Here is a 27,684-nt window from a genome sequence, read left to right as displayed (position 1 = left end):
TAAATGAGTATGATAATATATGTTTGGCAGGGATAATAATAATCGTAAAAACGATAGAAGTTCTCATTCACGCGATAGGACCATTGTTGGGGTGTATGTAAATGAGGATGATATAAAGATATGACAAAGATAATACTAATCACAAAGACGATAGAAGTTTTCATTCAACGTGATAGGATCATAGTTTTTTGATGGGGTTATAATGTAGATGAGAATGAAAGAAAATAATGATCATAAAACAAGTCAAACATTCAGTGCAGAGGTCCAGGCGAAGAGAGGGAGATCGAGAGGGTGCGAGAGGAAGGGAAAGAGGGAACAAGTGAGAGTGAGAGTGGCAGAGAGAGCCTGGGTCTATATTTCGGAGAGAGAGGGTCTATGTGGTGAAAATGATTATTTTCGAAACTTCCAAGGGTATGATGAACATTACAACGAACTTCTGTAGGAAAGAGAGAGAGAGAGAGAGAGAGAGAGCGGTATATGGATAGACATATTTATTGTATTTCTTTCATGTTTATTTGAACGATTGTGTGGTCATTCATTTTCAAATTGCTTTCTTTCTGATATTCTTTTCTGAATGCATTTCACGGACATAATAATTGGAAAAAATGATAAGACTTCATGTATCCCGTAGCATATTGAAACTGTTTGTTATAAATGTATATCAAAATGACTGATCAGTCGAAGCTGAGACTAGATTGAGACGGTTGCGGAGGAGGGTTTACGGGTACGTCAAACCATAGGTTACTCACTCTGCAAGGAGACTATAACTCCATTGATTTGTGCGATACAATCCTGAACGGTACTTGCTCTCACACAAACGCACACAGATGCTGGAACCATTGAGCTCTAAAAGAGACCGTGGACCTTAGCCATGCGAATGCAGTGGCTTTCCCGCTGTGGAGCGGGGTCAGCGCCGAGCGGGGCGAAAGCCCATTTTCAATATCGATTATACCATGAACCATTTACAACAGTAGATGGCGCTAGTATACAACAACATGAGCTGGTTTAAATACAGGCAGCTTGGAACTAATAATTGATTTATTAATTACTGTTTAATTCACTACAAAAAAAAAAAGTATTTCAGCGGGGGAGATTGGTTAAAGATATTCCTATAGCATCTTGTTATAACATCAAAGAGTTTAAGATGAATTAAATATTTTTACCAAAACTTTGTAATACCTTTAAATATCTTTTGTTTCCCCTTTTCAAAGAATAGTTCCACATGTGTCTCATGGAGTGCACTGCTTGTACATGAATGAATAATGATTACATAATATAACTTTCATGAGCACCAATCAAGTATTTTGTCTCCGTGTATTTCTTAATTTGGTCTGCAATGACCTTTATCTGCTTAAAATGCTCAGACTGCAACCGTGAACTGGCTTATTGCCCATAACATTCTTTTAAGGATTTGACTGCTTTGTACATGTATTACTTTTTTGACTACTTTAATAACTGATATAAAAAGGGGAAATGGATTGTAACTAGTCAATTTGAGTTGTTATGTATTGACATAAGCACATTTCATTGCTATTGAACTTCTACTTACCGGTAACATTAAAAAAAAAGTGTGTGTCCACATTCAGCAGAACCCGTACACCCTTCTGCCAGAAAATATAATAATTTCGTTTAAAATTATCAACAGAAATTTGTATCTTTTTAATTTACATGGATTGGATCAGTAAGCAAAAATAGTAAACAGATAGATAATTGTAGTTTTTCGGGTTGTCCGTCCGTGCGTGTGTATGTCCTGTTCTCATGATCACGTTATCTCAAGAACTGATCAATGAATTCCCGCCAAACTTAGGTCACGTATGTATCTTGCTGAGCCAATGAACTGATTAGATTTTGGGGTCATGAGGTCAAAGGTCACAGGATCATACATGTACATGTATATGAAAAATAGCTTGTCATCACGATATTCTGAGAACCTGTTAATGGATTACAATCAAACTTTTTTTTTTTAATTGCTTCTGTTTCAGTTTGTAAAATTGCTCTATGGCGGTGTCATCATTTTTTACTGTGCCCAGTCGAAGATCCATCTAATTTCTATAAGTGGTTTGAAGGAGTTGTGTTCTTTAACTTCTTTTCAGAGTTTTTTTTAGTTTCAGAACGATTGTACAGAATCTTTCAACCAGTTTCTCTCGGATGTAATTCCATTACCAGGAGTAAATGTGAGTTTTAACTTGATTGTTTTTCAGCATGTTTGGGGTGGTGCTTCAGCAGCATGGACCGATAGAGGTGACTGATAGCCGGCTCTTGAGCATCTTCATGGGACTGTCACCATGGATGCGCCAGGGTATCAAGTACCTTGGAGGCCTGAAGGAGTTCTTCAGACACGGAGACATCTTTAAGGTTGATGGAGATGTCGTCTCGTTGGCCTGGCAAGAAGAGGAGGTATGGATGAAATATTATTTCACACCCAGCCCCCTCCCTCTTCCTCAGAGTGGCCCTCGCTCTTATTTTTTAATTTTTATCTGGAATGATTGCCGAAAATGCTTTGCCCATAATCAGTTCCTCTATAATTGGGAGAAAAGCCACTGTCTAAAGGAAGAGGAACTTTGATGAAGCAGGTGGGAGATCACAGGAAAAAAAATCCTAGGGGGGGGGGGGGGGGGGAGACAGGCAGAATCACCTCTTTGCTCATGTATATTTTCTTGAAAGGAAATTTATGTTCTGATAGTCTACATGTGGATTGTGCAGATGCTTAATAGCACATTGTTGTAAATTCCTTTAACATTTCACCTGTTTCCATTATATATCTGTCACCCAATTTAGTTTTGTTTAAGAAGCATTCATTTCTCTCTACAGGCAGAAGATAAACCAAACCAAAGCAAGACATCCCGCACTTCACCCATGGCAAGCAAGCCCACGTCCTCCTCACCCTTCAATCCAAAGTCCTCATCCTTCACACCAAAGTCACCATCACCCTTTAAACCAAAGTCACCATCACCCATTGGCACCCAGACAGTGGATACTGATGATAAAAGCAAGTCTAAGGATGCTCCTAAAGATCGCAATGTTCAGTCATCTACTGAAAGTGGTAAGTTTGATTAAAGTTAAAAATGTAACACTTAATCTGGTGTTTTGGATATTAATCTTTGCACAATGTACAGTCTTCTGTCATCAGGGTTTGTGTAAAACTTCAATATTTGCACTTTTTCAGTATTTTCATTGTGCACTTTGATTTATATGGTTTCATGGGAAATGTGTGATCTCTAAAAAGTGGTGAATTTTTTGGCAGGGATGGTTTTGAATTGTTTCAAATTTAATTTACTTACTTTATTTCCAGCTTATTCCACAATATTTGACATTCAAACAAAGATTCTACTGTTCATTAGTGGTTCATCAAAGGTTATCTTCTTTTTCTTTTTATGCCTCCGTTACGAAGTAGCCGGAGGCATTATGTTTTCGGGTTGTCCGTCCATCCCCAAGTCTTGAAATAAGCGGGCGCAGGGCGCAAATTTGCGCTCATAGAACCACCAATTGCGCCCGTAAGTCATCTGAAACTAAACTGAAAGGCGCAAGTGTTTGCCGTGAAAATGAGCCCATAAAATATTAAGACAGAAAAAATACACAAATACACAAAACAATTGCTGCGCACAAGCTCTCTTCTAGCTTCGTATTCAGTATGTGCATGTCTTGGTCGGCGAGCGCATGCGCGCTGACTCTTCACGTAAAATCTTATACACAAATTTGGTTGTAATTGTAAATAACACGACCCATACCTTACCATATTGCATGTACGGTAAAACACATGCATTTTCGCGGCTACGAGAAACAGAGAGTAGGGACCGAGTCTTTGGCAGTCGATTTGGTCTGATGTTCGATTTTGTTTTGATGGATCATTAGCTGAACCTAGGTGATTCGCTTAAAGGTAATACAAAGTTTGGAGAAATTTTGAAATTGGGTGGATAGTGATTCTTTACAGTTTTGATATATTTGGATGCCCCTGTGGATGTATTATAAGCACTAGAAAATTTAACCCCTAAAACGCTTCTGCTTTCAAGAAAAATTGAATATAAAAATTTACCGGTGCTCCCGGTAAATTTTGATAAATTTCAAATAGGTCTACGGACGTACAAAGGTAGCTGCGACCATGAAAATCTCAGAATATGTAGTTGTGATATATAATTTCCAAATAGGAATAGCTAATCGGTCGATAAATAGCTTGTAATCACGATATTCTGAGAACCTGTCAATGGATTACAATCAAACTTGAATTTGAAAATTGCTTCTGTTTTGGTTTTGTAAAATTGCTCAATGGCGGAGGCATCATTTTTGACTGCGCGCAATCGAATAACCATCCAATTTTTAATGCATGGAAACAAATTCAGTCCAGAAAATAACTAGTTATTCTTATTTAAAGCGGGTTTTCTCTTTAAAGCCAGAAGGGCGTTCTCTTGTATTATTTTAGACAGAGTTGATGCCCTTCTGACTCTCAACAGATGAAATTCCTTCCAATGTTGTCTGCATGTGCCACCCACACTGGTCACAGAAGGGGTTGAATAGTACATTTGAATAATTTGTTAACTGGTCTGTGTTTTCTGTAGATTCTGAAGAGGATGATGCATGTTGGGAGGGAGAGGAGCAGGGCTGGTGGCTATTAGACCCCCTCCCAGGGGAGGAAGAGAATTGGAAGGAGATATCACCCCTCCAGGGAAGGATGGGAGGTGGATACTATGATGATTTCAGAAAGTTAGAAGAGAAAGGTACACAAATTTATTGCCTATAAATGCTAACTTGCACGTTGAAGGTGAAAACTAACTATTTCAATGAAATTTGACTCAACATATTTTTGTACATTTTGTATTCTGTGAATATAGTGTGATATAACAAACTAACTTGATTAATTTGCTGTAACCCTTACTCGTTAATATGAAGGTTATTGTAACCATATGTCTATTTTAATAAGGTGGTTTAGCGCAATGCAGTTGCACCAAAAAACGTGTCCGGAACGCAAAATATATAGTTGTAGAGAGACACAAGTTTATCACACAGATGTAAAACAACATTGTTAGGATATAGAGCTGGTCAATGCATATCTTGATGAGGCTTAAATGTTAGCTAACCTTTCATTCAGATATGTCAAACAAAGAACTTTTAATTGATAAACATCACCAACTATTATGTATTTTGCGTTCTGGACACATCACTTAAGCTATGGTCACAAATTAGAGCAGCGACCGACCGATCAGTAGCCTGCTCGGTCGCTGCTGGAATTAGGCATCGCCTAGCAATTAGTTCGGTGCCCGGGCGGCGACCGCCCAAGCACCGAGCGTATTTTGGGCGGCGAGTGAAAAGTGGGCAGGCACCGCCCAAATTTTAACTCCGCGCTAAAACTTCAGCGGCGACCGAGCGATGCCCTAACAACGAGCGGTGACTGGCCGGTCGCCGCTCGGTGGCCGGGCAGCCGCCGGGCAGAATTGGTTAAAAACTCGCCGCTCGGCCGCCGAGCAGGCTACTTTTGGGTAATGTGACCATAGCATAAGTGCCATTACATTTGGCTAGGCTACCTAATGGATGTCTGTACTTAGGTAACTCTTATTAACAGATGTGTTATTTATGGTGGAAACCTATTAAAGTGTGAATCACTATGAGGTGAAATTTATTTGTTGGGTTCACTAATACATGTATATAACAAATGCACCTTTTATGTGCTTTACTTGTGGTTGCATTTGTCAAGTTTCAGGAAATGGAAAGTAGTTGGAGGCTACCAGCTTGAATCATTATTTTGATTGCTTGATTTATATTAAGAGTTCAATAAAGTAAGTAACTGTGTTAAACCTTTCCAAAGAAATAGTATTATTTTCAAGAAAATTATTAATACTTACTCTTGTTTTGTATACATAATTGGTGTGATTGCATTTTCTCATTTTAAAAAGCTTTAATAAGAATGTTTTTCCTCATCAAGTGTTTTAATGTGAAGCGCTAGTATATTCCTTATACAAATTCTTTTGTTCTCTTTTGAAATACAGATAACAAAGATCCTGAGGAAATTCAAAAGAAACTACTGTCTATAAGCCCTTCCGCCATTGGCAGTACAACAGAAGAGGAAAAGAATAAATCACCTGTAAATAACAATAAGGAAATTCAGAAGAAGTTGGTATTTACAAGCACTCCCTCTCTTGGTAGCACAACAGAGGATGAACAGAAGACTTCACTTCTGAGGAACGATAGCCCCACCCCATGGAACTGGGAGGAGTCTGCCATTGCTCAGGAAGCTGAGGCCCAATTGAGACGAGAGTCGGAGCTAACCCAAGATGGGCAACAATCAAGTCAGTCCCCACAGACCCTTGTTGGAGAGAGTGGAAAAAATGATGCAAGATCATGGCCATCGGATGCAGAGGGATCGACAGGAGGGAGATCTTTGGGAGAGAAGAGTGATGGTAGTGTCCAGGAAGAGGAGGGTGACAGGAGGAGCCCAGAGATGATCTATCGATCTGGGTCCCTTCATCAGGCAGAAGGTGATGTTATCGTCTTGGAGGACATTGAGGTTAGTGGTACAGAAGAGGAGGAAGGTGAGGTTATTGGAGGAACCGATAGTGCCGAGGAGAAAAGTGATGTCTTTACAGATGCCCTGGAGGATGGCCAAGAGGATGCAGATACAGTGGGTGAAGGAATGAGAGTGAAGGATGATGATCAGGGATCGTCACCCTTCACCTCCATCAATGGTATAGCCCTTAGAGAGGTAGAGGAGCAAAGACCAGAAAGCTGTATGGAAGAGGATATGATGTCAGATATGATTTCTAAACTTATCAATGTTGCCGTCTCCGAAGTCACCAAATCACAACCCAGGAGTACCACCGACCAAGAGACAGACCAAAACAAACCCAGTTCTAGCCAGGATTCTCAAAGAGCTGATGAGGAGAGTGTTTCAGTCAGCAGCACCGAAATTGGATTGTCAAAGTCAGTTCGGAGTATCGGAGTGGAAACACCAAAGCCTCAGCAGTCACATAAGGCCATGTGTACCAAAGAAATCAAAACTACAAGCCGAAAGGTCAATACCCCTTCAGTGTCTACTTCCAATAGGCGTGTGGGTACAGGAGAGGATCCACGTATAGAGCAACTTACAAGTGATTTGGAAAAAGAGGTAGGCTGATGACATATATACCTGTAGAGTGTTTCACAAAGACTAAGATCGACTCTCAGTTGGACTAAAGTATGACAGGCCATTCATGCCATTGTTTTCTCTCACCATATCCTGGCATTGGTCTCTCAAGGGACGTTCAAATCATGGTCGCAAATCTACACTAGAATTTCCATTTTTTGATAGTTCATTATTGAAGGAAAGAATATTATCTAAAGATCATAATGATCATAATAGAAAACAGTGGCATGAACGGCCTGCCATAGTTTAAGTCCAACTGAAAGGCGATCTTAGTCGTTGTGAAACACTCCTCTGATTCCATATAAATTTCAGATTTTCTGTTCATCATATTTGAAGGTGGTGGAAGGGGTTCATTTATGATCTTGGTTTAATTTAGAAATGATACAGGCTACAGCCCATATTGCACACTTCAAAGTTACTAGGATCTCTAACGTCTTTCACCAAAAACAAAACCAAAAAACAGATGGAAAAAAGGGGGGAAAGGTGCAAGACCAAACAAAATCATTATTTTCTTTCAAATTTTTTCTACAAACTGATACCAAATTCATTGATATTCTTATAAAATTTAAATGAAATAACTAAGTTTAAAGTTGTATTTACCTAAATAGCAAATCTTCGCCGATTTTGAAGCTAGTACTGTATAGCAGGCAGTTTGTTATCCGATATATACCCCTACCTACCACAATGCAATGCAATGCAAAATTGCCTGTAATGGATACTAAGATCAGCAGTTGTGTTGTGAGGTAGCTCTGTTGTGGTCCCTACTTTGCAATGACTCAAACACAAACTTAGATCTAATTCTACCTGTAGATTTTGTTAGAAAATTAAGTTATGAAGTTTATTCACGAGATTGACAAAACTTGTTATATTTTCTCTTCCAAAAATACTGCGGCCTTTACGCCGGCAAATACGGTACTTGGTCTACATGTAATGTCTACAAGTAAACAGACAACTTTGTCGTGAATAACATGAACAGCATGATCATACGCATAGGAAAAGAGTAAAATTTGTGATTGTGATAGTAGTTTCACATCTGTAGTAGATTTCAACAAGAAACACACCCCCAAATATAGAGGTCTTTTCCCCTTTTCATTGAAGAGCCATTAATTTTTATAAGCTGGAGAAATAGGCATTGCACCAAATGGTAATATACCATTAGAACTTATTTATTACTTAGCTCTATTGAACCAATTACCAAATTAATAAAATGATACATTTCAGGGGCCTATGTCTTTTGTATTTGTACTTGTGGGTTGCGGCATATTAAGTGTTGCAAGATGGATGCGCCCCCATGCTTGTGAAGGACGTTGCAACCAGCAAGTTGGACATTATTCAAAGTTCCATTAGAGATGCTAGTTATGCATTTTGCTCTTTGTAAGAAATATTAACCCTATTTTAATTATTTTAATTCCCCCCCCCCCCCCCCTGTAGTAATTTTGTGAATACTCCGGAACTGCGGCAAATACCAGTATAAAGTTTTCCTTTCATGACTTTTTTCTTTTGAGTCTTACGCATCTTTCAAAAACAATATTTTTTAAATATCGGACGTATAGTTCCAAAGTCATGTGACCTTTTGTCTTTGCATGTTAGCCCGAAAATCGCTCATTTTTGTGATTTGTGTTCAAAACATATGGAAATATCAATTTTCCTAAAAAGAGATAAAACATTGGTTATTTGGTCTTGTTTAAAGTTTAGGGTTTCGTTTTGGGGTCGAAATAGTTGAATTGTAGTTAGAAATGAAATAAAACAACAAAAACATATACATATAGTGAAATATATATTTAGTGAAAAAGAATGCTTAAATATGAATTATATATCATTTATGGGTAAAAATGTGGATTATATGACCTTATTTGCATACATTACCATAAATATGCAAATGAAAGTTTTTCAAAAAATTGAAATTACCGTAGTATTCTATACACTTCACTTGACATGCATGCAAATTTTTGCGGCGATTTGGTGTGAAACGGCTGAGATCTTAGGGGTGGGGGGGGGGGGTCTAATTGACCCCCTCTGGTAAAAAACCTGGTCTGAAATAGCCTGGTTAGAATAGGGTTAAGCCATTGAATTGTTTCTCCTCTCTCTCCCATTGAAGAAACGCAGACGAAGACATCTTGCTGATGATGCTGAAGGCCTGTATGACAAGCTTGATATGAGGAAAAAGGAGTATGCTTCCGAGACAGAGGAACTGAAACGCAAACTGGATCGAACGGCTAAAGAACTAGCGGTAATAATTCATCTACATAATGGAGCTAATTTTTTTAATTGTTGTGTATAAAGCCTTCTTATACACAGCTTGTATGTATGATATCAACTTAAAAAGAACAAAAGAATTTTTTATCTGGCATTGTGTACGCTACTGTTTAAGGATTATGAAGAAAATATAAGATAATGTTTAGAACCCCCCCCCCCCAAAAAAAAAAAAAAAAAAATTAAAATAAATAAATAAATAAATAAAATGCACAGAACCCAATTTTGACTTGAGCATTGCTTGCTCAGAATTTTTATATTTCTTGTTTCAAAACATGTTATTTGAAGTGTGTTTAGATCATTCTAAATATAAATGTGCCCCAGCTGTTGAAGTTGAAAATTACTGCTTTTAATTTCTTAATTTGATCTTGTCCCTTATCTGGTTAAGGATTGTCAACGCAAACTTTCAGGCAAGGGTATTGTACAGCTTGGGGAATTACGGAAGACCAACATGGAACTGAAGGACTCTGAGAGCAGACTGAATGCAGCAAAATCAAAGATTGCTAGAGCTGAGAAGGAAAATTCCAAGTATGAGAGATATGTCGTTTGTAGCTGACTTAGTACTTTTTTAAATCTAACAATTATGATCACAAAAAGTCTGATGATTAAAATGTGTGTCGTTGGACCAGTGCTTAATAGGGCACTATCGACTGCCACATTCACATTTCTTAATTCCGATGCTTGAAGAGGATCAATCACCATTTCTTGCTTTATTTGTTTTTTATTTATTTTATCTTTTTCTCTCTATGTGTGGGCTATTCAAAATGTTGGTGTCAAATATTACTTCTGCAAACATATTGCAAGTAGGAACAGAAAAAAATGCAACTTTTTAAAACTTTTTTTCTTCGAATCATTCCTTTTATGCCCATTAGGTAGTAACCTCTTTTGAGGGGGTGGGGGGGGGGTTGACTTGTCTCTATGATATCAACTCTGAATTACAAAAGAATAAGGGAAAAAAAGGACAATACAAATTAGTGTTCATTGTCATTTTTGCTAGTGATATTTCAAAAGAGGAATGAAACTGTTCCATTGTTTATCTACAGTCTCACCAATGAACTGGAGAAGACCACACGTCAGCTTTTGGATCTTGAGAAATCTCAAGCCCAGAAAGTGGCGAGCGGCAGGACCCGTAGTACCTCTACAGGTGGCCTTGAACCCGAGAAGGATCCAGCCATCGAGGAAGAGAACAAACTTTTGAAGATGAGATCAAGATCAGCAGAACAAAAGGTGGGTACATTTTTATTCACTTTTAGGATTGGGGGAGTTTCTGCTGTGGTCATATTTCAAAATCAACTGGAATCGATGGTGTTATTTTCTTCATATTCAATTAATAAAGATGATAAGGATTTCTGTTTCATTTTTTGTTTAATGTGAGAGGGAAAGTCCAAGTAAATTGGTAAAGTTTTGGTATATGTTACCAAGTGTAAAAGAAATAACATGAAGACAATTATCATCTGAAGTATCATATCTTTATATTGCATTTAATCCAAAATGTAGTAGGATCACTAGCTGTTTATGCTTATCAGGTATATTAAAATCTTTGATATCATCAGTAATGTATGAGCAAAAATACCTTGTACTTGCCTCCAAATCAATAGAATTAATATATATATTTTGTTGTGTATTTTGATAATGATCAAATCACTCCAATGAGATCTAGAAAATATCATGAAAAATAGATGGTGATGATTGTGATGATGATAATGATGACTTCTTGTATAGCACCATTACTCACATCTGTTTGGTGCTCAGCATTTATTTAAAAATATATTTTAAAGATATTCTTAGTCAGTGTGTCAGTTAAAAAAGGTTTATTTTCCATTGTTCTCTTTGTATGATTCTTGAGAATTGAGATGGTAGCAATGCTAATTTCTTTGGCTAACTTTCTGCCATTCAATAATGATAGTTTTTATTAGTCTTCCCAGTAGTAACAATTGCTTCCGATGCTATTCTATTCCTTGTTCTCATGTTGTGTAGGTGTTGGAGCTTCAGTATCAGTATGCCATGCAGAGTTTGAACAAAGCTCTACAGGAAAGTCAGTACATCTTTAGAATGTATGGTAACTCCCTCTTGAGCAGGTATGTAGAGCAAGTAATATTGTGTAATTTTTATTGTTCATCAGATCATGTTTCTGAAAGACGTTTTTTCTTGAGAACATTCTCCTCACAGTGACACATAAACATGAAATGGTGCACAAGGGGTAGATTGTAATTCCTTTTTTTTGATGTGGTGTGTACATATATAAGTTTTCCTGCATGGGAGTGTTTGTTGCATCTTTTAGTCTAGATTGACTAATTTCTATCCTAAAGACAAATGGTACACTAAGTTTAAAGGCATCGTTTAACAATTTTAAATCTGAGATGCACAGCCCTACGTGTTATCAGTGTGTGTGATATGGTGTAATATTGATCAAGAAGTGCCTCAAAAAAGTAAAAACTCTTTGAGTGACCGGATTTACAATACTCGTTTTCCCCAATAGACTGTAGTGTTATGAAAACCGTTTGGAGAACGCAAAATTGGGTTTCAATTTCCAATGATAAATATCTTGATAATCAGACAGGCGATTGTCTTGTAAAAGTCATGGGGTTCCTGAATGACCTAAAGGTTTATAATTATCATTGCAGCATGAACTAAATCCAGGATTTTGTTTCAGAATCTGAGACAAAGTTACCGGATTCCTTTAATTGCAGGATTAGTAATATCGAATACTTGAGAGACTGAAAAAGTATTACTTCAAATCCATTTAATGTCAGAAATAATGCCATTTTTTCTTTTGGTTGATTAATAATGCATTTTTATAACAATGGATAACAGACCCTGCAAAATTTTTAAAAACTTGTTATTTATAGCTCTCATCGTGAACTCCTGCGCATGAAGTGGTCGGATTACCAGATGTACATCAAGGAGAAAACAGATGAAGTCGCCACGTCTTACTATAGCTCCCTCAAACATCTGCATCAAGATGTTCCTCTGGCGGACATCCCTTCGCTAAAAACCCAACATATTGAGACATTCAATCCTTACAAGGTGAATATCAAGATGGAGATTCAACATCTGTCCTTCATTACATGTTTTCATATGCTGGCTCAAAAATGTAGACTAATGTTCTGATAGCTGTTTCTTTTTGTACTGGTGTAAGGAGATGATGCACTATTGAAAGCTGTTTTAGGTCATCTGTTGGCCATTTGCACTACCTAAACATAATTATCTTGATTAGTACAATAAGTTTGTTATGTGTATAAGTGTGATATTGCCTGTAGAGTGATAGCTAGAGTATGTAAAAATGTCATTCTTTTTTCTTTCTTTTTTTCTGGGCTACTAGCATGCTGCTTGAATCTTGCTTTTCACTAATGCCTTGTCATTCCCCTTTCTATGTTTGCATTGTGTTTATTTTGTTATTGTAATGAAGATGTGATATTTTTTGTATAACTGAATAGCTGCATTAGATACCTTTGCTGCATAAGCTTTATGTGTCTGCTCCTACTGAATAAGTAATCAAAGCATTGATGTCATAAAAAATGCATTATTGCTTTGTTGTGTTTCCTTCCATTTGGTATTTCCATCATTTAAGCCCTTATGATTTATCTATGCTGCATTATTGTTATTTCATTCTGGTTAGAGGAATAGTCCACCTCAAAATATATAGAATGTTTAATGGACAATAATCTACATTATCTACATTGGCCATGCAAACTTACTTTTCTGAAACATATCACAAGAAATAGAGTGGGAGGGTTGAGGGGATGAGTAATGTCGGGCGATTCCCAGCTCATCCCATTTTTATTTTGACATTAATGATCCTTTCAAACTTGAATACATCTTTCACACGAAATGTTTATGGCAAAAACCAAATGTCTTCAATATGATATCCCTTTTGTTATCTCTTATCTTACTACCAAAGTAAAAGTTCAAGATTCAATATCTGTGCAATGTCTCATAGCTTATTTAAATGTGTGATCTAATGTGTGCAGTGCTCTTGCAGTGGCCTAATGATACATGTGTGCTTGCTTGCTTGTGCACTCCCTCCCTCCCCCACTCAGCAATCACCCGTAAAGGCTGGTGAGTTTGGATACATCAGTCCTGCTGTTACTGGATTAGCTGCCCCGCCCCAGACCCTCCCAGACCCCTCCATGCCTCCTGTCGTTCCCCTCGGAGTGATGAGTGCTGGAGACGGGCACCCCTCCTTCCCTCTTAATGCCACTGCTGTGAACACAGGTTTAGCCCCCACCAGGTTGGTATTAGCTAGGGTGCAACATGTGATCCTAGCTTGTGAATCTTGCAGAATTTGCACTCTGATTAATGAGCATAAACTTTTAGTGATATTAGAATACACGAGTTAAGCATTTTCTAGTTCAATTTAAATTAATGTAGTTGGTAACCGTGCATATTTGAGCTAACATTAGTGTAGTGCTGATGACTCTTTTTTATGAAATACAAATAAATGAATGTATACAAATTGTGATTATGATGACCGTGGATTGTTTAGATTTGGTGCCATTCCTGTATGGTTGAGCCTGTCTGATAGGTTATAACCACCGGTACTCTCTTTTCATTTATGATTACCAATATGGTATATACAAACAAAATATCAAATTTAGTTCAAATCTATACCATCTGGTAATGATTGATACAACTCACTATTACCTTGGTTTACATTCAGGATGTCAAAGTTTTTCCAAAAAGATTTGACTTATACATGAACATAATTTGCAAATTGCATCCTTATGATTACTTCATGTTATTCAGACCCAACGGTGATGTATGCATTCTTCAATCTACCTCACTAAATGTTTACCGGTACCCAACAAATTGTTTTTGTATAGTGACATAAAACTGTATTTGTTTTATTTCTCTCCTGCAAAAAGTGGATCCACCAAAGCTCCACCAGGTCTTGCAGGAGCTACAGCTCAAGCTCCACCAGGACTCACGAAGGTACAGATAAGAAGAGAAAAAAAGGGATAATATAAAATGATTTTTATGATTATGATGATGAAAAAGAAGGAAGGAGGGGAGCTACTATATTAATATTCTGTACTAAGATTCATATATAGTATGACTTGAACAAATAAATGGGAAAAGACCTAAAGGGATATGGCACAGAGTACTGAGGCAATTTGTGTTTGATAAATGACAACTTCCTTATTTTTATGCCTCCGCTGCAAAGAAGCCAGAGGCATTATGTTTTTTCGGGTTGTCCGTCCGTCCATCCTGTTCTCTTGATCGCGTTATTTCAAGAACCCATTGATGGATTCCTGCCAAACTTGGGCCATGCATGTATCTTGCAGAGAAAATGAACCAATTAGATGTTGAGGTCATGGAATCGAAGGTCACAGGGCTCATTATATATGCAAAAAAAGCTTGTGATCACATAATCTCAAGAACTGATTGATGGATTACCGCCAAACTTGGCCAAACTTGGGTCATGTATGTATCTTGCAGAGCCAATGAACTGATTAGATTTTGGGAATAAAAGGTCAAAGGTCACAGAGCTCATTATGTATGCAAAAATAGCATGTGATTACACTATCATTAGAACCGATGGACAGATTACCATCAAACTCAAGACATCTATGTATCTTGCAGAGCCAATGAACTGATTAGATTTTATGGTCATAAGGTCAAAGGTCATGGGCTCATTATGTATGCACAAATAGCTTGTGAAGGTATTGTATTATCATTAGAACCGACGGATGGATTACTATTAAACTCAAGACATGTACAGTATGTATCTTGAGGCCAATGAATTGATTAGATTTTAGGGTCATGAGGTCAAAGATCAAAGGGTCAAACATGTATATGAAAAAAAATATCTTGTAATCACGATATTCTGAGAACCTTTTAATGGATTACAATTAAACTAAAAATTGCTTCTGTTTTGATTTATAAAATTTCTCCATGGCGGAGGCATTATTTTCGACTGTGCAGTCGAAGGTCCATCTAGTTTATCATATTTTGCTGAACTGTTTCTCTTATTTTCCAATATTTATGTAACCAAGTTAGTGTCAGGTTGGACTTCCTCTTTAATCAAACTGCCCCCTTTATACCAACTCCTCAGGTGGCAGTAGGGAGTGACCTCGGCATGCCCTTCATGCAAGCCCAGACCCAGAGGGGCGCCCCTGGTAAGGTCCTCAGGAGGGTACCACACAAGGCCCCTAAGGCACTCCTAGCAGCAAACTTCATGTCCTCTCTTCAACATACCACCAAGGTGTATGGTAGCACTGCTGCAGCTGCCCCTCCCACTCAACCACAGGTGGGCATGATGACTGGTGGACGTGGCGTGGGTGTTGGTGGTGGTACACAAAGTCAAGGCAACGTCCATGATTGGTTGGATAACATGGATATAGATAACGTTCAGAATCAAGGTAGGTTTGGCAGATTATCTCTCTGTCAGATTGATAGTCATAATCCAACTAGTCATAATCCAACTTCAAACTTTAAGTTAGTGCTCATCAAGTCCTAGGTAGCATCTCATGAAAAATGTTGTTACCTACAAGGTCACCGACATCCATTTAAATGTGTGTTAGTAATAATATTCATGTTTCAATTGGTTGTAAGCAAACTAGAACTTACGAACGTTTTGTGAAATGATGCCGATTCAATTCCAAATTTTAATTGGATTTAAGGATTATTACCAGGATCCATTTGCGATAATCATTTACAGTTGGTGTTGAAATAGCTTTCTTAATAAAGGTGGATAAGTAACCAACCTCATCGTTTTATAATGCTAACCCCTTCAAATAATACATTTCTTAAAGTAGTATTCTGGAAGAGATTATGACTCAAGAAATGCTTTTTTTCTCCGCGTTGATGTCTTGTACAAGAATGCACCTGGATCATTAGCATTTAGTTAATACTAACTTCCCTACCCTATTTCCTCTCAAAATGCATCTTTACTGAAAACACAAAGCGAGTGCTCCAACATCCAACATACAACACGCACAAGCAGCGCAGGATTTTAGAGAGCCCCATGTCCCTACCCCTATGGACACCACCTCCACCCAGCCCCAGCCGGAAGGTATGGATACCCAGACTACCAGTCTACCGGACCAAGTGATGATGGCCCCTCCCATGGGTGCGGGGGGCATGACCCGACCAGCTGGTATCGGGCGGGGCAGACCTCTCTCTGCTGCTGGTAAGACAAAAATAGAAACTTCTCAATGAGCTGTGTTTGGATCAGTGAAAGTAGGGATGCCATTTATCAGGCTATTGCCTTTGTTATCATATGTCATGATTCAGTTCCAATTTTGGAAGTTTTCATACTAAACAGAATAGATATGTCACCAATATGTAAATGCAGATTCTCACTTTAGGAAAAGACATTGCTGATATTCTTTTTACCAATCCTTATGGGATAACAAAGGCTGGTGTTCATATTATTAACCTAATAGATATGCAGATACATATGTATGCACTTTGCCAAACCAACCAGATACTGAACTGTACAAAACTGGCACCGTTGTTGTCATGTGTTTCATTGCAGTTACTGTCACTAAGTCAGGTCTTAGCTTGGTAAGGTTAACAAATAATGTTGTAATGTCATCTCTGGTTCTGTACATCGTTCATACATTCTCATTCTATAATGTCATCTAATATAATGTTCCTGTTCTGTCAAGCAACATTAATGGCTCTTTCGTAACCAAACTGCTATTTACAGATGAAAGTATGATAACTGGGAACTCCAATTGTGTAGTTTGCAATTTGATTTGGGCATATTTTTCAATTTTTTTCATACATTAATTAAAGATAAATGTTTCTTTTTAGGAATGAGCTCACAACCTCCTGCGTTTCCATCGATGAAGTCTCAGAGGGTGGCTGAGGCTATGGATGTTGGTATGAGACCAAAAGCTGCTGAGACTTTGGACGTTGCTCCCAGACTAGGTGAAACAACCACTAGCAGGACATCCTCCAGCTCCAACTCCCGCTCTAGCTCCCCGTTCTACTCCCAGCTAGCAGGAGCCATGGAGCGCCTTTCCCGTCCTCCTGGGTCCAAGCAGAGTTCCCCCTTCAAGTCTGGATCTCAGGTAGCTGGAGCAATAGAACGCTTGTCAGGATCAAAGCGAGGATCTCCTGCAGGAGCTGTGGCTGGAGCCGAGAGCTTGACCAAAGATTCCAACGCCTCCAGACCACGCCCCACCAGTGCTGGGGATGCTATGTTTGCATCCCAAGCGAATACTGATGCAGCCAAAGCCAGGTCTGTAAGCCTTGGGGGAGGAGGAGGTGTGACCAACCAGGAACCAGCTCAGCCGAAACCCTCAACCAGGAACTTTCAGGCTGCTCCAAACTTCAAGGAAGCTGGATCTCATGGTGATAGCATGGCCAATGTGCCTCGATCCAGGGCTCGTCAGCTGAGGATGCCTTATCATCGTGGAGCTGAAGAGGAACAGGATGCAGGAGCGTCAAAAGAAGGCGGTGGTGACAAGTGGACCACTCAGGTACCTTCATCTTTGGCTTTGTTAAAAAATATGAATAATTTGCTTTGAATTTGTTATGCTTCATTTACATCCTAATGAGTAGTTGGAGGAAGGAGAATGAATTGTAAAAGTTATTGATACTGTCACAAGGGATCATACCAAAATTGAACCTGTTACTCCTGGCAAAAGGATCTTGCTGTACTGTGCTGTGCTTCTCCTGTCTGAAGCCAATATCTTCACATCTGCCATATTTATGCTTTGTTTTAGATATAAGTTCATATTCTTTCTGGGGTCAATATACAAGTTTGTGTTAATCAGTGTATAATATCCATTTGAGAAATTGTTCAGAAGAGTTTGTTAAAGCCATTTTAAAGGAATTGTTTTGATACTTTATGTAATTTTCTAGATTAGCAAGCGCAAGCGTAAAGTCCTGAATCTTGCGGAACAGCAGACGCAACTGATCAAAGAACACCGTCACCTGACCGGGTCATGTGTCACCAAATCTAGTGAACCATCAAAGGGTCAAGGTCGACCTCAGAAGCAGGGTTCGTTGGACAAACTGGTCTCCTATCTCTCAAAGCAATTCAAACAGATGAGCAGGTCAGTCAATTTAACAATCATTGCATATATTGCATTATAGCTGTATTCTGAAAATGACATTATCTTTATATATGTAAGTGAATGTATGTGAATCACCTTTATAAATTGAAATTGAGTAATAAAGACTTATAATATTAATGATGCTCGAGCAGAATATATACAGATGTCTCTTTAAATACACATGCACAGTGAGCTTTCTGCAAACATTAAATAATTAATTATCCTAACTTATTAAGGTTTTGTTTTTTACTCCTTCAGGAAAGAGCTGACTGATTCTATTCTGCAGGTTCGTCTGGATCATAATGGAAGCCTGAGTGGTATCGCCTTGGGAACAATCATCTCTGAAGCTAGCAGCTATCTCTCTCGAGCAGAAAAAAAGAAAAATAGAAAGGTTGGTTTCTTGAACCCTCGTCTCTTGTTGGTGTTAACAAAGGATCTCAATGTTTAATCAGGAAGCTGGTTTAATAATGCATGAAATAATGAGGGGGTGACAGTTTGTTGTGTATTATGATCCTTTATTGACACACATAATGACACTGTTGCTTCAAATTTCATACTATTATTTATTTACATGTCTGTTAACATAGACATTCTGCTGCCTCTGGTTTGCTGATAGGACAAGAAATCTCCGTAAATAATGTTAATATTTTTTTAAAGTTGTAGAAGACTGCAGAGATGTGTTTGGTTCATGGGGAAATTCTTTGTAAAATGAGGATGTAAGTTTAATTCTTGCATCATCAACAAATGAATAAAAAACAGGAGCAGTGGGCGGTTTTACTCTGGAAAGTTATGAAATAGCTGCAATATTCTCAGAAAGATTTGTTGTTAAAACAAAGACAGGAAAACCTGCAGAATTGTCTAAAAGAATCTAATTTTCCATATAGCAAATTAAAAAACAGCTCTTAACAATGAAAAAGTAAGTTTTGACTGATTTACATGCATGATGTTTTCCTTGTAGGACTCTGAAATTGTAGGTATGTGTGCAGTCTGCCAGGGTGAATTATATGGTGACCCTGATGAGAGGAAACTAGACTGTGGACATAAATTTCACTCTAAGGTATGTTTATCATCAATTTTGATCATTACGACACACACTTCTTGGCAGACTCTCATTGACACATGGTCATTTTGCCAGTCCCAGTTCTATGTACCAGTATGTATTGTATTGTTTTTGAGCCCTGCTATGACACATTTTCATGTAAAACTGATAATTTCCTTGATCTCATAGAGTTTGTTATCCAATGAGGGTCTACTATATTCTGAGATTGTATTACTTCTATGTAAGAATATCATAATAGAAATTTACTCAAACGTTCATAATTTATCTTAAATTATTACCAGAACTAAAAAAATTCATTAATTGTCGGAATCCAGACCTGACAATTACCCAATTTAATTTTTTTCCTTTTTTTTCTGATTTTTACCAATTTTTTTCTCCCGATATGTCCCGATGTGTCCCGATTTTTTCTGATTTTACCCGAGATTTATGATTGTTGCTGATTTACTGGTTAAAAGTTACATGGTAAAAGGGGGGGGGGGGATGCCATTTTTCCAACCTTTTTTTTTTTAGTGCTCAAGCACTATCATACCTCTCGCTAACAGAAAAGAAAATACCACCATACATCTTTGGAAGTTATTTGGTTAACTGAAAAGAAAAAAAATCATTAAGAACATTTTTAGTAACATTAGTACATTGCCCTCATTATATTATTAAATCTGCAAAATATTCCGATGGTGGGACTTCACAAGCATCCACAATGCTGTGTGTGATTCATCATAGAAATAAACATGTAGATGAAAGAAATGAACTGACAACTAAAATATCTTTTTATGTGTAGCAGAAAATGCAACATTTTGTTTGTAGATGACCATATGTATCTTCTCTTGCAAAAATATATGAATTTGTCTTTAAATGATATACAATAGCCCTATCAAAAAGTCTGAATGGTAATCTGTCACATCATCCCTTCTTCTTGCTTTCTTGTAACAGTGTATCAAGACTTGGGTCAATGAGGAAGGAACATGTCCAATCTGCCGTAGACACACCCTCTTTCCAGAGGACTTTCCCAGACTGCAGTGAAGGACCAAAGATTTCAAATCTTTCCATGAAAATGCTACATCGATGTAGACATGTGCAGGGTAGCTGAAAAGGAAAGAGTTTTATCTAGAAACAATAAACCTTGAATTGTCACCTTGAATATGTTTTTTGTTACTTTTGTCAATCATTGCCGACCTAAAACTGCCAAAAGATTATCTTTCAGTAGAAAATTGGAGTATTAATGTTGTTTTTTGTTACTTATGTCAATTATTGCCGATCTGAAACAGTGCCAAAAGATTTTCTTTCAGTAGGAAATTAATGTTGTTTCCTTTTTGTTAAACGAGTATTGTGATGACAACATATATGATTTCCATTGTGTGCTGAAAAGACATTCCAAAAGTGTTACATTTAATAAAAGAGGTGGCAAAAAAAAAAAAGCAAGTTAGATATGTTTGAAAGCTAAATCTGTGACTGTTTGTCTCTGTTGAAAATTTTGGCTATGTGATTTACGACTTGAATAAACACAACTCATTTCTATTCACAACTCAATTCTATACACAACTCATTTCTATACACAACTCATTTCTATGCACAACTCAATTCTATACACAACTCATTTCTATTCACAACTCATTTCTATTCACAACTCAATTCTATTCACAACTCATTTCTATTCACAACTCAATTCTATACACAACTCATTTCTATACACAACTCATTTCTATGCACAACTCAATTCTATACACAACTCATTTCTATACACAACTCATTTCTATTCACAACTCAATTCTATACACAACTCATTTCTATACACAACTCAATTCTATTCACAACTCAATTCTATTCACAACTCATTTCTATACACAACTCATTTCTATTCACAACTCAATTCTATACACAACTCATTTCTATTCACAACTCATTTATATTCACAACTCATTTTTATTTGTAAGAAACTCTGCAGTTTTTATGATTTACAGATTAAATTTTGCAGTATATGTATAGTGTTTCTTTTTATACATTTTGACAAGTTTTTGAGCTCTGTACCATTCCTTTGTAAGTCTTGGTTTAACAAAGTGAAACCAAAGATATATTGACTCATTTGTACTTTATTTTCTATGTACTTTGGGAGACTGTATTCCTGCATCATGTATTCTATAATATTAAGTTTGATAGGGTAGTTTATTGTATTAGATTAGATTGTTATTGTTTTGTAGCAAAGAAATCTAGAAGTTAATCATAGTTTATTTCAACATGGAGGATCATATTACATAATGTGTATTTTTTGGACAATGCTGCTGCTGCTGCCAACTGTTAATAATTTGTTTTTTAAATATCATACTGGAATTGAGAAAAGTATAACAGATGGCGCTCTTTGTTTATTTGGAAAATACTTATTTCCCAATCAAAATATTGAGTTTTAGCCATGGAATTTGCTTGGAGGCCATGGTATAATTTAATGAATCCTTACAAGTTACTGTCATATCCCTTTGAAATGTGTATGAAAAGAAACCAGAATTTAAATGGGATCTCTGCAAACTTGTCCTTGTTGGAGGTTTATGAAGAGATGGTTGCCAAATAATTATTTCCAATACAGCTATGCTAACTTTTTTCCAGGGATCATAAGCACCATTGATTGAAAAACCTTTGAAATACTGAATCTGTTTCCTCTCTCAAACTATAGACTTTATCTCTTTTTCTTTGGATTTCGTTTTATCAATTGCAGAATTTTTGTACCCTTGCCAGAACTGCTACAATGTGGCTTTAAAGTTGCAAAAGAGTGTCCATTCCTATAAGTGTTACCTCAAAGGTAAAAATTTACCTTAAGTCTACAGGTATTTACACTGTATCTGTTACTTTGTAAGCTAAATTGATATACAGTGCGTCCCAGAAAAAACGAAACCGAGAAGTATCGATGTTCTATCATAACTTAATCACAACTATAATTAATGAATGATACATATTTTGAAAGCTTAGTCTCTCCTCTTTCATGTGATGCTACTCAGATAATGCATATTTCACGCATGAGTGATTTAAAGCAATTTGAAGGAAGGAAACCAAAAAGACATTTGGTGGGCGGTATCTAAATTTTGAAGAAAAATTCACATTTCTAGAAAGTTGAGTTTCTGCCCTTTCATATGACACCTCAATCAGGGCAAATGAGCCAGGAATGACAAAGTTTTGTTTGTTTAAAGTAGTGCTTGCATTTCCATAATTTTATTAAACGAATTCGTTTTCACTGGTTGCCTGCCGTATCAATAAATGAAATTAACAAAAGACTCAACTCCATTTCGTTGACAATCAGCCGTAGACGAGAGTCTTCATGCATGGCCGATTGTCAACGAAACGGAGTTGAGTCTTTTGTCAAATCTGCTTTTTGCTACGGCAGGCACCTAGTGAAAACGAATTCGTTTGTTAAAATTATGAAAATGTAAGGGCTACTTTAAACAAACAGAACTTTGTTATTCCTGGCTCATTTTTCTTGATTGAGGTATCATATGAAAGAGCGGAAAATGAACTTTCTAGAAATATGAATTTTTCTTTGAAATTCAGATACCGCCCGCCAAATTACTTTTTGGTTTCCTTCCTTCAAATTGCTTTTAATCACTTATGTGTGATATATGCATCATATGAGTCACATCAACTGAAAGAGGAGACTCTAAGCTTTCCAAATATGTATCATTCATTAATTATGGTTGTGATTAAGTTATGATAAAACATCGATACTTCTCGGTTTCATTTTTTCTGGGACGCACTGTATATCTTGGCAATAGCCATTTCTATCTTCAGTGCCTTTTAGAGATTATCCAGTAAGTTACACATGTTTTGTTGTCCATAACACCTTGTATTGATTTTTGTGTCATACGCCAAAATGTGTTCAAGTACCTTTGTCATAATTATGTATACATGTACATGCATTTCTTCTATGCAAAGGAAGTCTTCAATAAATCATATTGTACTTAATTGTCTGATAATGTGTTCAGTTAGTGGTTTTTCTTGGTTTGTTATTTTTGTATTAGTAATGTAATGCCTTGTACATGCTCTTTTGATATTTCAATAATTGAATACTGTTAAAGGTAAAGGCCAGTTTTGGAAACGCCCCCCCCCCCCCTCAAAAAATGAAATGAATATACGTGATCATACAAACTTTGCTAAGAAACCGCCCACTAATTGATATATTTGGTAAATTATTTTATCCATTTGGACCTGATAGATATAACGCATGTGTCGCTCACGTGTGCGTAGTCCCATAAACATCTTTCTGTGTACAGTGCTTGTAACTTTACCAAGACTGGGCCACATTTCTTATCATTTTGATGATTCCAGAACCTTGCAGTACACACCAATACTTATATGCTTGATGATCAACCTTTTCTGATTGATTCCACACCGTTTCCTTCACAATGCAATCGCATGACCATAAGGGGTCTTTATCTTTCATGAATGTATAGTAAGGGAAGTATGCAGAATGAAATTTGTACCATAGTATGAATAAACCTAAAATCATACATATAAAAACAGAGGACTTTTGTAATCATCTTTTCTTTATTACCTGTATCAAGTGAGATGCTTTTTCATATAAAATCTGAAATATTCCAAAAAAATTAGATCATCCACTTCTTCATAATACATGTTATGATAGACTTTTCAGATGGCACACTTGAGAACATATGATGATTATATAAAAAGGAAACACTTACGCAATATAGACAGTCAATGATATTTGTAAAATCTTGTCCTGAAATGACTGTTACTTGTACCGGTATATGAAAATCGTATTGCAAAATATTTGAAATAATGAATTATTTCATTCATCAACAATTATTATTGCACATATTGGTCACATCTCACTTTTTGTTTTTGTTCTAGAGTTTTATGAAATAATGTCAACATGATCAAATAATGCAGAACAAAATACAGTCAAATTGATTTCATTTGGACCTACAGGAAACCTCAGAAATGTTCAACTTACATGAAAGTATATTGGAAAAAAAGGTGTTTTTAAGCTGGAATCAAATAGTGCATACATGCCAACATTTGAAAATCAGAAATCTGTACAAATTATGCTATTTTCAAAAAAAAAGAGGAACAATCCTAACTCTCCTATTCAATACTACAGACAAATTTGTACAGGAAGAGGAACACCTGCATTAAAATGATAATTATCTTCTCCAAAAAGAGGAATGTTCCTCTTTAATCTGAACAGTTGGCATGTATGATAGTGTTTTATCAGACATTTTTTTCTTAGAAGAATCTGAGATACTCTTGTAATGATTATCTTTGCAACATAACAGATTTTGATATTTTCTTCCACTCCATCAATGTTTTCAGAGTTAAAATACAACACGCACATGATTGTTTGCTTGCTTGCATACTGGAATGGGAACTTTTTTCAACTTGCACTTTGCAAAGATTTTGTATCCTAATTTCTTGAAGCATCACCTTGGGATATTTGACATTTATGTGGGATCGGCTGCACTATTATTTATCAGGTATTCAGTTCTGCCTTCTAATTACTAACATCTCACCTGCTTTTTGATTGATTCAATTTGTGTTTAAAAAGTAAAAAAGTAATTTTTTTTTTATTTTGATGACTCTGAAAATGCAATGTATATTGAATTGACTAATATGGAGAAAACAAAATGAAAATAGAGAGAAAATACAGACATCATATCTCACAAACGTAAGCAAAAATTTGGCATGTGACAAAATCACATTGGATCTGTCTTCATATCAATGGTAAGCTACTAGTAAATGTAAATCGAATGGTCAAAATCTTGTTTAACATTAAGTAATCATAACAAATCTTCACCTTAGAGTACTCTCCAAAACCTCACTAATGGTCTACAAAATAAACATCAAATGATTATTTTCTTATTAGCACATTAGTTTGAAGCGAGGCATGGGATGATGGTGATCTCTCTAAGCCTTGGAGTCTAGATTGGATTCCGTAGTGACTTGGATTGTCGGATCATTCCCGGCCTTGTAAAGGGCGTTGTCGAAGCCAACGCTGCCCGGGACATCGCTGGTATCCATCTTAAATGATAGAGCGCCTCGCTTGGACCTTACGAAGAATACAACAAGACTGATGCCACAGACGATAATGATCCCTGCGAAGACAATGCCAACGATAGCTCCGGTGGTCATACCAAGCCCTGTGAAAATACATGGTGAGAGGAAATTGGATTGTCAAGACTTCTCGGCTAGTGTTTGTTTTGATACAGGGGTTGTGTAAACACAGTGATTTATGAAATGCAAATGCTCAACCTCTTCATCCTGTTTACCATAATACCATAATTCTATAACTACAAGTGTAAAACATGATTACTCATTAAGAAATCTATTTTCCTTCTTGAATTATTCATTTTGTTTATTCTTACAGAATTTGAAATACCTGTTCGGAATAAAGAGGCTGACAGTTTGTGCTCTACACATCAGAGGACTAATGCTTCAGACTTGTTATTGTAATGTGTAGGGGTATTTATGAATACAGGACATTGTGCCTCCAAACATGACATGAAAGACTATATATATACTGCTATATGTACATAAAGTGTCATTTCACAATATATTGTAAATATGATAGAGGATATGACATCTGTTTTTAGTGTATCTAGAATTCCAGGGGGCTGTTTCACAAAGATCCTAAGTCCAACTTAACTTTAAGTTGGACTTAAACAATATGGAGAGCCATTTGCACCCTTAAAATGAGATATATTCAAAAGCAAAAATTCTACTATTTTAGACTATTCATAAATTCCACATCAAGAACATAAATCTCCTTGATAATAGAAAATATGAATGATTTGAATCAACATTTTATGCGTTTTAAAATAACGTTTACAAAATAATGAAATGAGAGTAAATTTAGCCTAACAAATCTCTAATAAAATGTCAGGATTGTACTCCCATTTGTTTATATGTCACAAAATCATTGGATAATCTATGCATTACACATATTTCACCAATACATCTACATGTATGTTAAATGGAAGATGATTTTCCTGACGTGTCAGCTATGCCCTGTGAATATACAGTCTATACAAAACTAACAAGCTTACTGGTGATGAACAATCTTTTTTTTACCAGCATTGAAATGATTGGTTTACTTACTGTTTTGTACAGGTTGCTCTGTAGGAAACTCTAGAAGAGGGAGAAAAGAAAAGAAAAGAAAAATTAAATGTCAGTTGTTCTGAGTATATGCAGTAATAACTTAAAAGATGTTTTTCAACATTTATGTACTACCTCAAAAGAAATATTCTATATTGAAGCATGTTTTAATTTAAATATTCTTTAAATAGAACAATAAAATAATAACACCAACTGATATAATAAAACCTGCCAAACCGGTTCATTATTTTTGCCTTTAAAGACAATGAATTTGAAATGTTGGTATGATCTATTTCCTGTGGATAAAATGTTGCAGATATAGGAACTCAAGGAGAGCTAGATTACAATCTTCACATGGTCCGCCCTGTTTCAACTTCTGTCATCAAATCAATGTTTACAGCATGCTACTACACTACTAGTATTCTAAAAGTAAATGAATACGTACAATGCAATTTTTAACATTTTATGTTACCATGGCAACTTCTAATTGAATGAATAAATAATATCGACCCACCTCCACCAAGCTTAGGCTGCTCACAGACATATCCCTGGTTATTGAGACAATCCACATCATTCCACTTGCCAGTGCTAAGGTACATTTCTACACAGTCCTCGTAGCCTGGTTGGGTGGCGTAGGTCGGCTCTCCATTGTTCCAGTTGGTGTAATCCACGGGGGTCTCATCTTCCCATACAAATCCGCCTGGGTGAGTGAGTGAGGGGATGGTGGCGAGGCAAAACGAAAGAGATAAATAAATATTAGCTACATATTTCAATAGAACAGAAAGCTTGCATGCATCAACATTCATGTCCCACTTGACAATCGCTTGACATATATGTGCTGTGTGAGAACTAAACGCATTGAGTGAATGTTTGGCTTCTACGATGTGGGAGGAAGGTGTTTGCATTATTACATAACACCTGTTGGATTTAAAAGTAGAGTCCATCCTAAGTGACAAATACATGCAACACCCTTCATCATCATCATTTCACATGCCTTTTTCCCGTACTATGGAGTTGGAAAATTCATTTCCCTACTGGCCCTTCTCCAACCCTTCTACTCTACAACATCTAACAGGGTGAGCTATAGGCCACATCCTCATATCTTCTTCCTGTGTTTCATTCCAGGCTTTTGTGAGGTTTGCTCCTGGGTATTAAGACAG

At 36.8% G+C, this 27,684-nt stretch overlaps 2 protein-coding genes across 9 annotated transcripts in view; one reads left to right on the top strand and one right to left on the bottom strand.

Moving 5' to 3' along the window:
* LOC576996 overlaps positions 1-21,321 on the top strand; it is a 38,071-nt gene extending 16,750 nt beyond the window's left edge. For 3 of the 4 annotated variants that reach the window (XM_031000444.1, XM_031000442.1, XM_031000443.1), the window contains exons 4-21: positions 2,202-2,397; positions 2,812-3,043; positions 4,554-4,712; positions 5,979-7,093; positions 9,210-9,341; positions 9,753-9,892; positions 10,408-10,591; positions 11,342-11,442; positions 12,214-12,391; positions 13,405-13,595; positions 14,230-14,296; positions 15,420-15,726; positions 16,272-16,496; positions 17,126-17,796; positions 18,182-18,375; positions 18,634-18,766; positions 19,334-19,432; positions 20,366-21,321. In XM_031000444.1, coding sequence (XP_030856304.1) covers positions 2,202-2,397; positions 2,812-3,043; positions 4,554-4,712; positions 5,979-7,093; positions 9,210-9,341; positions 9,753-9,892; positions 10,408-10,591; positions 11,342-11,442; positions 12,214-12,391; positions 13,405-13,595; positions 14,230-14,296; positions 15,420-15,726; positions 16,272-16,496; positions 17,126-17,796; positions 18,182-18,375; positions 18,634-18,766; positions 19,334-19,432; positions 20,366-20,455 — 4,414 coding nt within the window. In that variant the 3' untranslated portion in view covers positions 20,456-21,321. The remainder of the gene's footprint in view (positions 1-2,201; positions 2,398-2,811; positions 3,044-4,553; positions 4,713-5,978; positions 7,094-9,209; positions 9,342-9,752; positions 9,893-10,407; positions 10,592-11,341; positions 11,443-12,213; positions 12,392-13,404; positions 13,596-14,229; positions 14,297-15,419; positions 15,727-16,271; positions 16,497-17,125; positions 17,797-18,181; positions 18,376-18,633; positions 18,767-19,333; positions 19,433-20,365) is intronic. The other variant, XM_031000445.1, reaches the window with a different exon arrangement.
* A 3,317-nt stretch (positions 21,322-24,638) lies between these two features.
* LOC576927 (macrophage mannose receptor 1) overlaps positions 24,639-27,684 on the bottom strand; it is a 65,102-nt gene continuing 62,056 nt past the window's right edge. For all 5 annotated transcript variants that reach the window (XM_030972071.1, XM_030972070.1, XM_777190.5 and 2 more), the window contains 3 exons: positions 27,039-27,224; positions 26,528-26,557; positions 24,639-25,569 (listed from right to left, as the gene is read on the bottom strand). In XM_030972071.1, the coding sequence (XP_030827931.1) occupies positions 25,337-25,569; positions 26,528-26,557; positions 27,039-27,224 (449 nt within the window). In that variant the 3' untranslated portion in view covers positions 24,639-25,336. The remainder of the gene's footprint in view (positions 25,570-26,527; positions 26,558-27,038; positions 27,225-27,684) is intronic.

Source organism: Strongylocentrotus purpuratus, unplaced genomic scaffold (assembly GCF_000002235.5).
Source record: "Strongylocentrotus purpuratus isolate Spur 01 unplaced genomic scaffold, Spur_5.0 spur5_scaffold_6, whole genome shotgun sequence".
NCBI lineage: Eukaryota > Metazoa > Echinodermata > Echinoidea > Camarodonta > Strongylocentrotidae > Strongylocentrotus > Strongylocentrotus purpuratus.
Note: the sequence above shows the minus strand (reverse complement) of the source record. Positions and strands in the feature narration are given on the sequence as shown.